Source organism: Notechis scutatus, chromosome Z (assembly GCF_049901735.1).
Source record: "Notechis scutatus isolate UNSWTSFEM ecotype Mainland chromosome Z, rNotScu1.2, whole genome shotgun sequence".
Classification (NCBI taxonomy): domain Eukaryota; kingdom Metazoa; phylum Chordata; class Lepidosauria; order Squamata; family Elapidae; genus Notechis; species Notechis scutatus.
In genome coordinates, this window is record NC_142025.1 from 102,486,721 (window position 1) to 102,504,082 (window position 17,362).

At 46.0% G+C, this 17,362-nt stretch overlaps 1 protein-coding gene across 6 annotated transcripts in view; it reads left to right on the forward strand.

The window, feature by feature from the left end:
• Positions 1-17,362, forward strand: part of PLXDC1 (plexin domain containing 1) — a 118,789-nt gene that overhangs the window by 63,705 nt on the left and 37,722 nt on the right. For all 6 annotated transcript variants that reach the window (XM_087947740.1, XM_087947738.1, XM_087947741.1 and 3 more), the window contains exon 3: positions 16,241-16,384. In XM_087947740.1, the coding sequence (XP_087803866.1) occupies positions 16,241-16,384 (144 nt within the window). The remainder of the gene's footprint in view (positions 1-16,240; positions 16,385-17,362) is intronic.

The window sequence follows — 17,362 nt, forward strand, 5'->3', positions numbered from 1 at the left end:
ACAAATTGAGATTAATAAAGCAATGGCGTGTTTTTTCCCCCTGAAGCAGATGATGTGACAGAACAGTACTATAAAAACCAAGTTTCACCAAGAACTGTCTCTGCCTCCACTCCTGGAGGTGAGTAGGCAGGTTGGTAAAGGTTGGCAAAGGGCAGGGTAGCATGAGAGTCAATACACTCCCCAACTCCACCTGAACTGGCACTTGGTCACCTATTTTTATTCCCAAGAATCTAATGTTGTGGCAGTTTCCCAGTTTATTTTCAATAGCTACGAAGATTATTAAAAAAGAAAAAAAAGGGCTGCCTGCTAATTATTTGAATCAACCATTGTTGTATGTAAGGGTGAATTGACTGCTTTGTGGAGCAACTGACTTGGTTAGTTATGTTATGCAAACATGCAGCCATATCTATGTAGTTGGCTTACTCCATGTCTCATCAATTCAACAAGGTCTTCTCTGTTCCAATATCTGATATATAGAACATTTCCCTCAAACCTCTGAGATTCAGCTGGCCCTGAACTACCAACCTTTAAGAAAGCTCTGAAGACTAATTTCTTCCCCCAGGCATTGGGCCAAAATATTTGATCAACCCACTATAAATATAGATGGTTTGTGATTTGTTCCTGACACATTATATATTTTATCGTGTGTGTTTCTGTGGTATTTGTTTCAGAATCTCTTATCTGCAGTCTCTTGATGAATGGGCAGCCATATGAATTAAATTAACGAATACTAAATGAATGAATAAATAATAAGTAATCTTAACCCAATTTACAACATACACAGACACATCCTTTCAAATACCAAAGTATATTTTGAGTGGGGCCTCAAACAGTTTCCCTCCTTCTTATCAAGGCTAGTCTGTCTGTTTGGGCTCCTTCATCTCCTACCCTTTTCTAGAGGATTCTAAGTTAGGGACACCTCCATGAAAAAGGTAGCCAAAATATTTAGCAAAATAATACAATTAGATTACAAAACCTTACTCAGAGCCCCTTCCTTCCTTCTCCCTCCCCCTCAGCTTGTTTTGCTTCTGTTCTCTTCTTAAGCCTTGCTGTAACTAAATAAAGGTGGTGGATTGGGACATAATAAAGATCCAGTAATGAGGTCATGATGGAGCACAATCCGAGATGTAAAAGCAGCCAAGTCCACCCAGTCCTGGCATTTGCTCTTTTCATTTGTTTTCCCTCACTTTATTGAGAACATATTTGGCAGCTCCTTAACATGTAAATTCTGAAATGAGAAAATAGGCCAAGATGGGTGACAACTATGGAACACTAATACACTTTTGATGGTTCACATCACAAATGCTGTTAGTTCTAAAGAGCTTCTCTTAAGAGATTTTGAAGATGAAGATACAGTCCTGATATAACTTCGGGGCTTCATTTATGCTGATCATATTTGAGAATCAGCTCTGTACATGTGAAATGCTAATAAAGGAGTATCATAAAAAGAATGCCGATGAATGCTACAGAATACATTTCATGCCAAAACAACAGAGGGCCGGTACCCAAAGCAATTGGATAAGAGATGTATGATAGCACCAGGGTTTCTCCACAAATTGAAATTCCTTAAGCATGCTCACAAGAAATTCAAGAAGGAATTCAGAGAAGGAATATTAGTTTAAGCAAATAGGAAACTACTGCAGCAACTCCTCTAATTTAAGAACTGTGTATGGAAGTTGTATAATAACAAATAAAAAGGTTAAAATCCTTTTGCACTTATTTTTTCTTCCTGTCCCACCACATGGGTTATTTGCCTCCTTTCCATTTATCCTTTAATATTCAGATTTGCTATAACCTTGATTTTCATACACTATGTAAGAAGTACTCTCAAATGTGCTATGTGAACATACCATTGTTGGGGCTTTCAATTTAGTATGTTGTGTGAGTCCAACCAATTCCAGTTTATATAGTGAAATATGATTGAACGAGCCATGGCTAAGGTTCATGCATGAATCCAGTTTATGAGACAGAATAATTGCAAATTAATTCCTCCATGGTTGGCTGAAAGAAACTAAGGTCTGGAAAAGGATTAACTTAATAGCTCTGGGAAATAGAATTTCCTAGGAAGAGTATAATCATTGCAACATTTTCTAACGAAAACCAGCTGATAACCCAAGGATTGAGGTATCTGGAAAGAAATGGAAAAGTGGAAATTCTATTCACGTTCCCAATATCATTGCATATGAATTGACCAGGAATATTATGCAGTTGTTTAAAGACCAGAGGGTGGTAGAAGGAAACCACTGAAATAAATCCAATGTGGGTCATATTCACATATTACCCTGATTAACTTAACCTTATTTACTCAATTAACCCAAAAGCACTCACATGATGTACCATACTGACTGAATTGGTACATCATATCAGGCTAAAATGAGGTTGGCCAGTTGTGGATCAGTGGGTGACATAAAAATATTTGTTTTGGAAAACATCTGAAAGACTGCGCAGTTGAAAAGATTAAGGGCAAAATTTTTCTACATCAACATATTTTATGTAGCGGTTAGGCACTATAAATCTACATGTTGCAGAAAAGCAATTATTCTCTGGCAGGTTTTCTTTAACAATTTGTCTTCCAGCTTTCTTAACAAATCTTGTTTAATTAAAATGGGACAGAATGAGCCCAGATCTCCAAGTTAACACTCTTGTCTTGAAGGGCCACGAGGACCAACTCCCAATCAAGTTCATACCTTGGCCAATATTGTCGTGTCCGTCGAGAAAGGAAGCTCGGAGTCAGTGACTTGGTTTCAGCTCTTTATTGGCTCCTGATACAGCTTAAGCTTGAAGGGAAAAACTGCGGCTTTTATTCCCGAGCGCGCGGCGGCGCGGTTAATGACACCGCTGAATCTCCCGCGATTAGTTTCCACCAATCGCGGGGATTCGCAACGGACCAATCAGTGCGGCTCGCTCGACTAATCCGATCGCCGCGCGCTTAACCAATCGCGACGCGGGCTACGAGTATGTAAATTGACTTGTACAGAACACCCCTCCCTCTTGGTTCGGTCCTACGTAACGTAGTCCCGTAGGTAGGCGGGGCTTCGTACTTGTCTATTTGACTTGCGCAGCTTAGTTGTTGTTTGGTTCCCGGCCGGTTCGGTCGGGACTTCTGTTTCTCTTGGCCCTGTCGATGGAACCCCTGGAAGGTGTCGCTGGGCCTCTTGTTGCAGCTCCCTCCCGGTCTACCCGGTTGGTCGAGCTGCGACTTTCGCCGCTCCTGCCTGGTCTTTCCGGGCTGGTTGAGCTGGCCTGGCTGTTCCTTCCTGGTGAGACTTCGGGCTGGCTGTTGACTGGTGAGTATTGCTGGTTAGTTCCTATTTGATCCTCTGTATCTTCCCTCCCCTCTTGGTTTGTGTTATCGGGGTCGTCTGTGTTTGGTTGCGTGTCGGTTGTGTTTTTTGTTCTTGATCTTATTTGATCGATGTGGCGTTTCCATGTTTGTCCGTCGGTTGTCTGTAGCCGGTAGGAGTGGGGTCCTGTCAGTTGGGTTATAGTTGCCGGTACCCATAGTGGGTCTCCGGTAAGGTTTTTTGCATAGACTGCGTCGCCTGGTGCAAAAACCCGGTGCTTGCTAGATGAGTCCGGGGGTTTTTCCGGGTTGTATGTGGGGTGTAGTCTGTCGAGTGGTGACCTTAGTTTTCTCCCCATTAGTAATTCTGCCGGGCTTTTGTTAGTCGTTGTATTAGGGGTGATATGTTGTATTAGGAGCATTTTATTTATTTTTTCTTGTATGTCCCCGTGTTCGATCTTTTGGAGGGTTCTTTTTGTAAATTGAACCATCCGTTCTGCCCTACCATTGGCCGCCGGATGCGCCGTCGCTGTCAGTGCGTGTCGTATGCCTCGCTCCGCTAGGAATCTTTCGAATTCCAGCGAGGTGAACTGGGGGCCGTTGTCTGACACGATGACATCCGGGAGACCGTGGGTTGCGAAGAGTTTGTTTAAGACCTTTGTTACCGCATCTGTTGTGGTGGTCTTCATGTTGCTTACCTCCAGCCAGTTGGAGTAAGCATCCACCGTGATGAGGAATGTGTTCCCTTTTGTGGGCCCGGCAAAGTCTATATGGAGTCTCGACCATGGTCCCCTGGGCGTTTCCCATTCTAAAATTGGTGCTGCGGGGGATTTGGTCTGGTTTCTTGGCAGCGCGAGCACTTGGCTACCCAGGCCTCGATCTCCTTGTCCATACCTGGCCACCAAGCATAGCTTCTGGCTAAAGCTTTAGTCCTCACAATCCCCGGGTGCCCTTCGTGTAATAATTGTAATACCTTCCCTTGCAGTTTTTTCCGGTATGACCACCCTGTCCCCCCATAACAAACAACCTTTCTGTAGTGACAGTTCTGTTTGCCGGTTTCGGAATGTCCTGAATGCATCATCGCTGTCTTTCTCTGGCCATCCCTTTGCTACCCAATGTAATACCCGCGCCAGACGCTTGTCTTTATTGGTCTCTCGGGCAATGTCTGACGCGGTTATGGGTAGGTCCGGCAATGTCTCTATGCTGAGGGTGGTCGTCGTGGGAGCTGGATCGTCGTCTAGGTCGGGAAGCGGCGAGCGGCTCAACGCGCCTGCATGGGAGATCGTCTTACCCGGTCTGTGTGTGAGCCGGTAGTCGTAGGCGGCGAGGAACTCAGACCACCTTGTCATCCTGGGGGATAGGATGTTCGGGTGGCCTTGTTCCCCGCCAGGATGCCTAGCAGCGGCTTGTGGTCTGTGATGAGGGTGAATCGGCGGCCGTAGAGGTACTCGTGGAACTTCTTTACTGCTGCGACGATGGCCAGTGCCTCCTTATCTAATTGGCTGTAGTTTCTTTCAGGTTTGTTGAGTGTTCTTGAAAAGAAAGCGATGGGTGCTTCTTTTCCGTCTGGGAGTGTATGGCTGAGGACAGCGCCGACGCCAAATGGTGAGGCGTCGCATGTGACGGCGATGGGTAGGGTCTCATTATACTGAATGAGAACGGCATCCGAGGTGAGCAGGTCTTTGGTATTCTTGAATGCGGTGTCCTCCCGTTTTCCCCAGGTCCATTTGGCCGTCCTGTCCAGGAGCCTATGCAAAGGCTCCGCCTGGGTCGCCTTTTGGGGCAAGAACACATTGTAAAAATTTAGCAGTCCCAGAAATGCCTGCAGCTCTGTTTTGTTCTTGGGTGTGGGGGCTTCCTTTATGGCTTTGACCTTGCTTCCGGTTGGGTGGATGCCATGTCGGTCTAGGAGGTACCCCAGAAACTCGAGCTTGCTCTGTGTATAGCTGGCATTTCTCTTTCTTCACCTTTAGCCCGGCCCCTTTGAATTTTTCTAGTACCTCCCTTAGGCGACCCTCTAGTTCCTCCTGGTTGGCTGCTGACACCAATACATCGTCAAAATAGGGAACCACCCCTTGATTCCTCGCAGCAGTCTCTCCATGAGGCTCTGAAAATTCCTGGGGCTACGCTGACTCCAAACTGGAGTCGGTTACAACGAAACGCTCCCGGTGGGTGACTATTGTTTGCGCCGGCGGTTTCTTCATCGACCGGCAGTTGCTGATAGGCTTGCGCCAGGTCGAGCTTCGCAAAGACCTTGCCCCCCAGCGAGTGTAATAGGTGTTGCACTACTGGGACGGGGTAGGCGCTTTGTTGCAGGGCGCAATTGAGGGTGGCCTTATAGTCCCCGCAGATCCTTACTGACCCATCTGGTTTGACTGGGGTGACTATAGGGGTCTCCCACCGGGCGTGGTCGATTGGCTGCAAAACCCCTGTTTGACGAGTTTGTCAATCTGCTCGTCTATTTTCGTCCGAGTGCAAAAGGCACCCGTCGGGGTTTTAGGCGATGGGGGCGACATTTGGGTCTAGGCTAAAAGAGATAGGGGGCCCTTTGTACTTGCCTAGGGTGCCGTCGAATACTTCTTGGAAGTCCTCGCCAGCTGCTGCTCCCAGTCGGCCTCTGTGGTGTGGTTTACTCCCGTGACCTCGATCCCGAGTGGCGCGAACCATTGGAGTCCTAAAAGGCTGGGTCGGTTCCGGTCCACGATAGTCAGGGGAAGTTTCGCGGTGCGGTTTTTGAAAGTCACCACGAACTGTCCGGTCCCAATGACGGGATGCGGTTCCCTGATAGTCCTTGATGATCAGTTTCTGGTTCTCCAGTCCTTTTTCTGGATGTTTGGCACCAGGCGCTTGAGTTCTTTCCAGGCGACCATGGAGAGGTAGGATCCGGAGTCTACCTCCATCCGGCAGGGTTCGCCTCGATGCTCACCTCCACGTAGACCTTCCGGGCATCCGTGGTTTCGGCATGGCCGATGGTGACCGCCTGGTGGGTTTCTTCTCTCTGTCGGCCTTCCCCGCTCCGTCGTCCTCGGTTGTCTCGGTTCCAGCGATAGTCGGCTTGGCGATCTCTGGTTCTCGGGGGTGTCGCCTCGTCCCCGGTTGCTTGGTTCTCGCCGGGCGGGGCTGTGTGTCTTTTGAGTCGGCAGACTCGGGCGATGTGGCCCTTCTTGTTGCAATGCCGGCAGATCGCGCCGATAAAACGGCACTCGGATCGAAAGTGGTTTCCCCGCACCCGGCGCACTGGTTCCCCGACTTACGACCCCGCTGATCTCGCCGGTCCCGTCCTGTTTGTAGTCGGTGGATGTCTTCCTCCTCGTCCGTGGTATCGGAGGCGGAGTCCAGGTCCCCGTGGTGTGTGGTGGTTTCTCGTCGGCTTGTCTCGGGGTTTCAGTGTGGTCCCCGTTGTCTGCCCTCCGAAGTCTGGCTGCTGACTTCCGGGTGGCTTCGCTGCGGAAGCTTCGCCAGGGCGTCCCCGAGGTCGATGTTGCCTTTCGCCATCAGTCGACTTTTTAGTGCCTGATCCCTGAGGCCTAGGACCACGCGGTCTCGGAGGACATCGCCCAGGTCCCTGAACTCGCACATCCCCCTAGGTCTCGCAAGGCGGCTATAAAGTCGCTAATGCTCTCGTCCTGCCGCTGGTTTCGCCGATAGAACTCATCCCGCCGGATGAGGATGGGCACAGCGGGGCGTAGTGGTTCCGAAGGAGTGGCTCGAGATCGGCCCAGTCCATCGCCTTCACGTCCTCTGGCTTCGCGAGGGCTTTGGCCATCTTAAACACTGCGGGCCCGCAGTGTGTGAGGAAGACGGCCCTTTTCTTCTGCCCGTCGCATCCTTCAAATTGCTACTTTGAGGAACATCAGGAATCTATCCGTGTACGATTCCCAGTCCTCGGTAGCGGGGTTGAAGGGTGCTGGTGGGGTCATGCTGGCCATCTCGCCGGTCCTTTGTCTTCCTCGGGACACGTGCTCGGTGGTTATTCTCTGTATCCCACCCTCGTCGCCAGTGTCGTGTCCGTCGAGAAAGGAAGCTCGGAGTCAGTGACTTGGTTTCAGCTCTTTATTGGCTCCTGATACAGCTTAAGCTTGAAGGGAAAAACTGCGGCTTTTTATTCCCGAGCCGCGGCGGTCGCGTTAATGACACCGCTGAATCTCCCGCGATTAGTTTCCACCAATCGCGGGGATTCGCAACGGACCAATCAGTGCGGCTCGCTCGACCAATCCGATCGCCGCGCGCCTTAACCAATCGCGACGCGGGGCTACGAGTATGTAAATTGACTTGTACAGAACAAATATCTTGCTAAGAATAACTGTCCAATCTTGGCGTTCTTTATAAAGATGAAAATTCTGCTGTTAGCAGGATTAGTATGAAATCCACATGATTTTATTGGTGCCATTCTAGGATAAAATTTGACTACAAGATTATTTAACTAGAGCCAAAACCTTCTGCAGCATGAAGTCAATAAGGATTAGGACAGTGTTTATGAAGACAAAATCCCTGCACAAAAAATGGGTAATTTGAAAGTCCAAACATACCTTTGCAGGATTATGTGATGTTAACTTATGGAACTCTCTCAACAAAAAGTTGCTCTACAGTAGTACAAGAATCAGGGCTATTTAGCAAACAATGAATTAAAAACCTTGAGGAGAGATGTACTAAGGATTACTATCACTACCCAAGTTACAATATCTATTAGAGATGTGTTACATCATATGAGAAAAGGTTCAACAAATTTTTATCTTGCATGCTAATTTTTCTGGGGAAGGAGATTAATTGCTACTGGAAGCAGAAGCAGCAGAGCAAAATGATCCTACTAAACAGGGATGTCAAACTCAAGACCCCCCCGCAACAAATCTGGCCCATGGGGTGCTTAGATCTGGCCTATGGGGTTGCCCTGGAAACAATAAAGAATTGGCCTGTGGTGCCTCTGCCAGTGAAAATGGAAGGGGGGGGGCATTTTCGCTAGCAGAGGGCTGTAGAAGGCAGTCACAGGCAAAAACAGACATCTTGCTGCCACCCACCCACCCTGGCCACCCCAGCCCCAGCCCCCTGAGGTTAAACACAACCCTGGTGCAACCCTCAGTGAAATTAAGTTTGACACCCCTGTACTAAACCAAGTGGCATAGCCATTTTATGTTATTAGCATATATAAAGGTTAAAGGGGATGGAGAAGTGAACTTGCAGTTCTTCACTTATTGCTGAGCTACAATGCCTAGCAATCTCAGCAATTATATATAGTAAGGAAAGATGCATTTTGGAAGACCACAAGTTCTACAGCTCTGGGTTAGAGGATATTAACATGAGAACCAAAACGAAATACGTTTTTGTTTAATTTATTGTAAAACCCCACAAGTATAGGTAGGTAATATGTTGTATTAATGAGAAAGTAAGTTGAATTAACCAAGGTTCAAATTTTGTGCAACCATAATCATAGTTAGGCAACCTGGCACGCTCCAAATGTTTTAGATTTATTCCCATAAAAGATAGTCAGGAGCAAGGAGTTGTGGGAATTGTAGTAAAAAAAAAAAAGTCGTAGTAGAGGGCTTTGGCTGGAGAGATCAAATTTCCTCTCAAAAGGGTTTGGTCAGTATTTTATTATTTGTTTTAACAATTCAATATTGCAATTGCTTGGGAACATTAGTGGGTATCTGCAGGAGGAGGAAAGGGGATCAAGAATCATCATGGATATCATGATATAATTGCCTAAATGATACAAATTACAAACTTCTTTCATTTGCACAATCACTTCATGACATCATCATGGCTTCTTTTGAATCACTTAAGCAACACTAATATAAAGTTATAGTGTGATTATACATGATACAAAGGTTTTATCCTTATAAAGCAGGGTCCATGCTGACTCAGGAATTCTGGGAATTGAAGTCCGCAATTCATAAAGGGGTCATAGTTCCCCACCTCACATAGACAATATATTTAATAAAATTATTTATTTGCTTGTAGTTCTCCTTGATATAGGAATTAACTAACACATGGGAAAATAAAGACAAATGTCAAATACAATATAATTTTTTCTTGTTATGCTTAGACAGCTTTTTCCCCTTGACTTTCATTTGCCTTTCCTTCAGTGAACAAAGAAAGGGAAGCTTCTTCCATATTAAATATTGCTTTATAAATAGAATTGCTGTCCTGTTCCATAGTCCCAATTTTTTTAAAAAGAAATCTCTTTGGGAGATATGACTAAATTACCCAAATTAAAACTATTTTTGGTTTGTTCTCTCACTATCGTTTTTGTCCTCAAGCATTTAATTTGGAGTGGACTAGCAATGATAGCTGTAGGTCAGATTCCTCAATCTGTGGCCTCCAAAAGTACTGACTACAAAACCCATCACTCTGATTGAAGCTGGTTTAAAAGCTGGGAGCTTATACTATAGTTTTACTATCCAGTGAATAGTTCCGTTAGACTTTTTAGTCACAAAATAATGATGATGATGATGATGATATTACACAATTGAATGGATCAATAGAAGTCTTCAATTTAAATGCAGTAATATACCAGGCAACTGTTTTGCAACAAAAAGAACTGTTTTGAAATTATGTTTATTTTAAATGACCTATTTTAAAAAAGACATTCCTATTTCCTTTCATAGAAAGGAATCTGTTTTTTAAAAAAATATTAGTTGTTTCTTAAAAGCAGGACGCTGGCCTTTTTGCTTGAAAAATATCATTTCTAATTGATACATAAAATATTTAACTGATAATTCTTTTAAGGAAAAATATGAAGTAACAGGATATTAGACCAGCAAAATACTGTGGAAATAATATATTTAGATTTCAGCAAGGCATTCGACAAAGTAGACCACAACCTACTTCTTAGTAAGCTAGAAAAAAGTGGAATAGATAGCACCACCACTAGTTGGACTCGCAACTGGCTGACAAACCATACTCAATGAGTAGTCCTTAATGGGTCTAAGTCTACATGGAGGGAAGTAAGCAGTGGGGTGCCACAAGGTTCGGTCTTAGGCCCAGTACTCTTCAATATCTTCATTAACGACTTAGATGAGGGAATAGAAGGGGAACTTACCAAATTTGCAGATGATACTAAGCTGGCAGGAATAGCTAACACCCAAGAAGATAGGCTCAAGATCCAGATGGATCTTGACAGACTAGAACACTGGGCCTTATCTAACAAAATGAAATTCAATGTAGAGAAAAGTAAAGTCCTACATTTAGGCAAGAAAAACCAAAAGTACACATATAGACTGGGTGAAACCAGGCTCAATAGCAGTAACTGTGAGAGGGATCTTGGAGTCTTAGTGGACAACCAGCTAAATTTGAGCCAGCAGTGTGCAGCAGCAGCCAAAAAAGTTAATGCAATCCTAAGTTGTATTAACAGAGGGATACAATCAAGATCAAGGGAAGTACTAATACCACTCTATAAAGCCTTGGTAAGACCACACCTGTTGTGAATCAATAAAAGTGAATAACCTAAATGCAAATTAGGGGTTGAAAACCTGCACACTTGATTGGTCCTTATACAACAACTTGGGATTGGGCCAGAACCAGTCCCTGATTGGCCACTTTTGGGACTGTCCTTATTGGTCAGTAGTGGGAACCTGTTGCACATTTTCATTGGTTAATAAGGCAACAGCTAACCCTATAAAAGGGTTACTGCTGCCCATAGCATTGCTCTGTTATGTCTATCACTTTATTAAAGAGTTGAAGTCACTGGTCAGGTGTCTGGTCCCCCTTATTCTCCATACTTAACACTGGCGACGAGGATGGGATGCGGAGACCGAAGAACTGACTAATCTACAGAGCAACTAACAGAGCACGTGGTCGAACACGCACCATCAACGGCAACATGGCCAGCGGTGCCGTACTCACCCGCTCCATTCAATCCAGAGACCGAAGACTGGGAGGCCTACATGGATCGGTTCCAGATGTTTCTGGAAACTAACAATTTGAAAGACGCGACAACCGGCAAAAAAGAGCTATCTTTCTAACGCATTGTGGACCAACCGTGTTTAAAATGGCAAAGTCACTTGCCAAGCCAGCAGAGGTAAAAGAAATGGACTGAGACGCCCTCGAGCCATTACTACGGGCTCACTACGCGCCTCCGTACCCACCCTAGTAAGAAGACACGAATATTACCAGAGGGATCAACGGAAGGGCGAAAGCCTTGCCAATTACATCGCGGACCTCCGGAACCTAGGAGGCCTCTGGGTTCGTCGACTTAGGAGAAGCTCCTCCGGGACCGCCTGGTTCTGGGCCTAGAAGACGGCGCTATCCAGAGCAAAATTATGGCTAAGGGGGACATCAGCCTCACGGATGCCCTTAAAGAAGCCTCGGCAGCAGAGGCGACAAAGAAGTCGGCAGCCCAAATGCGCCGCACCAACGCACCGCTACATAAACTCCGCCACTGATACCTCGCTCTCTCAGAGAGACACCCGGTATCAACTCACCACGAAGACCTAGAGTCCCCGTCCGACAGCGATGAGGAAGAGGTCAACCGACTTCGAACAGAGAGAGACCAGTCCTCACAACACTCATTTCGACCGTGTGCCGGCTGTGGAGCAAATCACCACGATCCGGCTGCAAATTCCTTGACGCACTTTGCCGCCATTGCGGGAGACGCGGTCACATCGCAAAGGTTTGCAGGAGCAAACAGCACTCCAAACCCCGACAGGCCGAATTCCAGTCTTCAGGATTCTTCGGCACACACCGAGAAAAATTGAACCACTCCTACAGAAACAAGCCGCCCACCACTTCCACCAGGCGTGAAGAAACCAGGCGGAAGAGACCCACCAAACAATCACCATAGGCCATGCTACATCCCTTGATGCTGGGAAAATCCGAGTAAAGGTCGCCATCGAAAACAAACCTTGCGTGATGGAGGTAGACTCGGATCTTCCTCTCGATGGTGTCGTGGAAAACGCTCCAACAGCTCCTTCCAACGATTCGCTGCCAAGACCTTAACCTCAGAGGGTTATACTCAAAGACTATCAGGGCAACCGAATTCCCGCCGCCGGGTCCCGCAGATTCCAGGTCTCATTCAAGGACCGCACTGTCGCACTACCACTGACTGTCGTGGATCGAGACAGGCCTAGTCTTCTAGGCCTGCAATGGTTCAGGCCGCCGGAATCACTGTAGCCGGAGTCCACAAGGCCGAAAGCGCCGATTGGGAGGATGCACTTGTGCAAGAATTCCAAGACGCTGCCGAACGGACTCAGGCAAGTATAAGGGGACCCCAATCTCGCTTAACTTGAACCCTGAAATAGCACCCATCCGCCTTAAGCCGCTGGCCGGGTGCCGTCGCCTAAAGCCTAAAATCGACGAACAACTCGATAAGCTGATAGCGCAGGGCGTACTGGAACCCACCGACCACGCCCGTTGGGAAACCCCGATAGTGACGCCTATCAAGCCTGATGGGTCTCTAAGAATTTATGGAGACTACCGGGCCACATTAAACCACGCACTGCAGCAAAGTGCTTATCCAGTACCGATAGTGCAACATTTACTCCATTCTCTGGCGGCGGAAAAGTTTTCGCCAAACTAGATTTAGCCCAGGCATATCAACAATTGCCTGTAGACCCAACCACAGCCGAGGCGCAACGATCGTAACACATAGGGGCGCATTTAAATGCAAACTGCTCCAATTGGGTAAGCATCGCCCTGGAATCTTCCAGAGTTTAATGGAAAGGTTGTTACAAGGGATAAAAGGCGTTGTCCCATATTTCGACGATGTACTCATCGCCGCACCTAACAAAGACATCCTAGAAAAATGACTCAAAGAGGTTTTGCGAAGATTCCAAAATGCAGGCCTCAGAGTAAAAAAAGATAAATGCCACTTATGTACCGAAAAGTAGAATTTTTGGGATACCTCCTGGACAGCCAAGGAATTCATCCCAATCGAAGACAAATTACGAGCAATTAAAAGGCACCCACTCCAAGGAACAAGGCAGACCTACAGGCGTTCCTTGGACTTATCAATTTCTATAATGTGTTTTTACCCCACAAAGCAACAGTAGCTGAACCATTGCATAGACTATTAGACAAAAAGCAACGTGGGTTTGGGGACAACGGGAACAACATGCTTTCCAACAAGTAAAGAAATTGCTAACTTCTGATTCAGTACTTATGCAGTACAACGAGACTCTGCCACTCACTATCACGTGTGATGCATCACCTTTGGGGTTGGGGCAATTCTGGCCCACGTGTTACCTAACGGAACGGAGGCCCCCATCATGTTTTTTTTCGCGAACCTTAGCTAAAGCTGAACGAAATTATAGTCAGCTGGACAAAGAAGCTTTAGCTATTGTTGCTGCAGTTAAAAGATTTCATGAATATGTTTATGGCCGTATGCTTACAATAATCACTTATCATAAACCGCTACTGGGGATCATTGCGGTAATAAACCAACCCTGTATATATGACCCGTTGGTCTGAATTCCTGGCGGCCTACAACTACACCTTGCAACACCGCCCGGGAAATCGATTCTCCACGCCGATGCATTGAGCAGAACACCGCTCCCAGACGCTGTTGTGGATCCAGCCCCGACCCTCTCAACACTACAGATTGAAGCTCTACAGGCACCACCCTTGATGGCTAGAGACATTGCTTTTGAAACTAAACGTGACCCAGTTCTGCAACACATACTACGCTGGGTTGAACGGGGTGGCCGACGGACCGGATTGCACCTGAATGGGCGCCTTCAAAGCCCGCCAAACCGAGCTGTTTTCCCAAAAAGGCTGTATCTTGTGGGGCGATCAAGTCGTAATCCCTGGCAAATTGCAACAGACTGTGTTGGCGGTATTGCATGAGGGACATCCGGCATTGTGCGGATGAAATCACTCGCACGCAGCTACGCTTGGTGGCCGGGAATCGACAAAAGAATCGAGGCCTGGGTCGCTACACGTGCCAACTTTGCCAGGACGCCAGCAACGCCCCACCGAAAGCAAGCCCAACCGAATGGGAACGCCGAGGGGACCGTGGTCCCGTATTCATATTGACTTTGCGGGGCCTACCAAAGGTCACACTTTCCTGATTACTGTCGACGCCTATTCTAACTGGCTCGAGATTCACCGAATGCACACAACTACAACCGACTCAGTTATTAATAAATTAAACAGACTATTTGCCATGCACGGGTTTCCGGACGTGTTGGTCTCGGACAACGGCCCACAGTTCACTGCATTGCCCTTTGAACAATATCTGGCTGATCGGGGCATCCGCCATGCACTGACCTCGCCCGTGCACCCTGCGGCGAATGGACGTGCAGAACGCATGGTACAATTTGTGAAAAAGACCCTGCATAAAATGGAATTTGGCAACATCGACGAGAAAATCAATCGAATCCTCTTATTGCAGCACAGCGTGACCAACAAAACACCCGCTGAACTTCTTATGGGGCGGAAAATACGATCGCACCTTGACCGGCTCCATCCCGCTTTTGCACCAGAAAAAACCTTTCGGCTCCAGCAGCAAATGCCGGGAATTTAAGGTAGGCGATTTAATCTTTGCCAAAAACTTTTCCGGCGACCGTTATGGATACCCGCAACCGCTACCCACCTCACCGGGCCTAGATCTTACCGTCTGCTAACAGACGATGGGAGGGTGTGGAAACGCCACATAGACCAACTCCGATCGAGATTACCACCCAGTGGCCATGACTTCCCCAGTTCACCAACTCAAGGGGGAGGGAGTATCGAGAAATTGACTTTGATACAACTAATAGCAGGTCAACGGGAGCCCTACAGCCCAGCGAAGCACCGGAACGTGAAGCGGGAGGGAGTTGATGTCTTCAGGGAACTTTAATACGGGGAAAACGAACTGCAAAACCCCGAAGAAACACGCAGTAGCAGAGACAACCACAGTGAATGCAGCACGGAATCACCGTGCAGTGAAATAGAACTCAACAATGGTCATCCAAACGCTCCACCAGAACTGGACATTGGACAAAACCCGGTGGAGCCTCGGAAATCATCCAGGCAGACCAAACGGCCTGCCTATCTTGAGGATTTTATCACAGCTCCCTCAAACGGAACCCAAGGGGAGGGGTGTTGTGAATCAATAAAAGTGAATAACCTAAATGCAAATTAGGGGTTGAAAACCTGCACACTTGATTGGTCCTTATACAACAACTTGGGATTGGGCCAGAACCAGTCCCTGATTGGCCACTTTTGGGACTGTTCTTATTGGTCAGTAGTTGAACTTGTTGCACATTTTCATTGGTTAATAAGGCAACAGCTAACCCTATAAAGGGGTTACTGCTGCCCATAGCATTGCTCTGTTATGTCTATCACTTTATTAAAGAGTTGAAGTCACTGGTCAGGTGTCTGGTCTCCCTTATTCTCCATACTTAACAACACCTGCATCCAGTTTTGGTCACCACATTATAAAAAAGATGTTGAGACTCGAGAAAAAGTACAGAGAAGAGCAACCAGGATGATTAGGGGACTGGAAGCTAAAACATACAACGAACGGTTGCAGGAACTGGGCTTGGCTAGTTTAGTAAAGAGAAGGATCAGGGGAGACATGATAGCGGTCTTCCAATATTTGAGGGGCTGCCACAGGGAGGAAGAGGTCAAGCTATTTTCTAAAGTGCCTGTAGGCCAGACAAGGAATAATGGATGGAAACTGAACAAGGAGAGATTTAACCTGGAAATAAGGAGAAACTTTCTGACAGTGAGAACAATCAACCAATGGAACAGCTTGCCCTCGGAAGTTGTGGGAGTGCCATCTCTTGAGACTTTCAAGAAGAGATTGGACTGCCATCTGTTAGAAATGGTGTAGGGTTTCCTGCTTGGGCGGGGGGGTTGGACTAGATGACCTACAAGGTCCCTTCCAACTCTGATTATCTGTTAAATCTGTTAAACCACATTTTATCTTTTTATTGTAGCCATACTGTTCAGGGATTGTGCAGCTGTAATCCAGTGTGTTCAGGTAGCCTTGGCTGAGGGAAAGTTGCTTTAAAATAACCCTATCTCTTTACCTCTGTGCAGGAAGACAATCACAGCTACTATTTATCCCGAATTTATGGTCCCGAAGAGATGCGAGCCAAGGAACTTTGGGTCGAGGTGGCTGAAGCCAACAGGAGCCAAGTAAAAATCCATGGAATCCTCTCCAATACACACAGACAGGCTTCGGTGAGCCATCTTTTTCCCTAACTCTGCCAATCCACCAGCATTATGTTGACTTACTTTCTTAACTTTTGGTACCCGAACTCTGTAAGTACATTTTGTTTTTCAAGCCCCATTTCTCTCTCTGCTGTACAGAATAGGCCTAGAGGACAAGCAAGAAAATGGATAGTAAGAGCAATAAAAAAGTAAGGAAAAATCAGAGAAGAGCTGACCAAAGAATAAATTTTATGTGTAATTATAACATCTTGGCAATAGTTTCAACTTCCAGTAAGTAAAAAAAGTCAGTATTAGGAGGCTGATATCCACTCATCTTTATTGCAACCGGAGAGGTAGTAGTGTGTTTATGGGAGCAAAACAAACATAAGGATTTGATTTACACATTCATTAAGGTATAAAGTGGTTTGACTTTGGTTTAGCCAACCATTGTGATTTGTAAGCCATAATTTATGACATTATGTGAATCCAGTCAATTATATTGTTGACTGATTGTTGACTTTTGTTCAAGAATTAAATAAACCATGTATGTACTTGAATCCAGTCAATCTTATGGTACGGAATTTGTTAAATACTCACAAATTTATTATGATCTACGCTTCTTGGATGAAATCCATTAAAAAATTCAGATTGTAATAAATCTATTGAACTTCTCAATGTCAGAAGACTGTTCTTTTAAATGTTAGATTTAGTATGAGGAAAAGTAGTTATTGTTTTCCTAGTAACTATTATTCTTCAGCATTATTTCCAGGGATCTGGAGATGTGGCCAGTAAATTAATACCAAAACATCATCTTATCTTAACTTTTGCAACAACATAAGGCAGTTGTTTCTTATAAAATTATGTAATTATGTAAAAATGAGATGCTTCAGAGCTCAAAAACCTTAATCACAGACTTCCTAAACACCAGGAGGGCTGCAAATAAAACAAAAATGCAAAATACATATATATATATAGCTTGCTATATCTATAGCATTAATACTGAGCAGT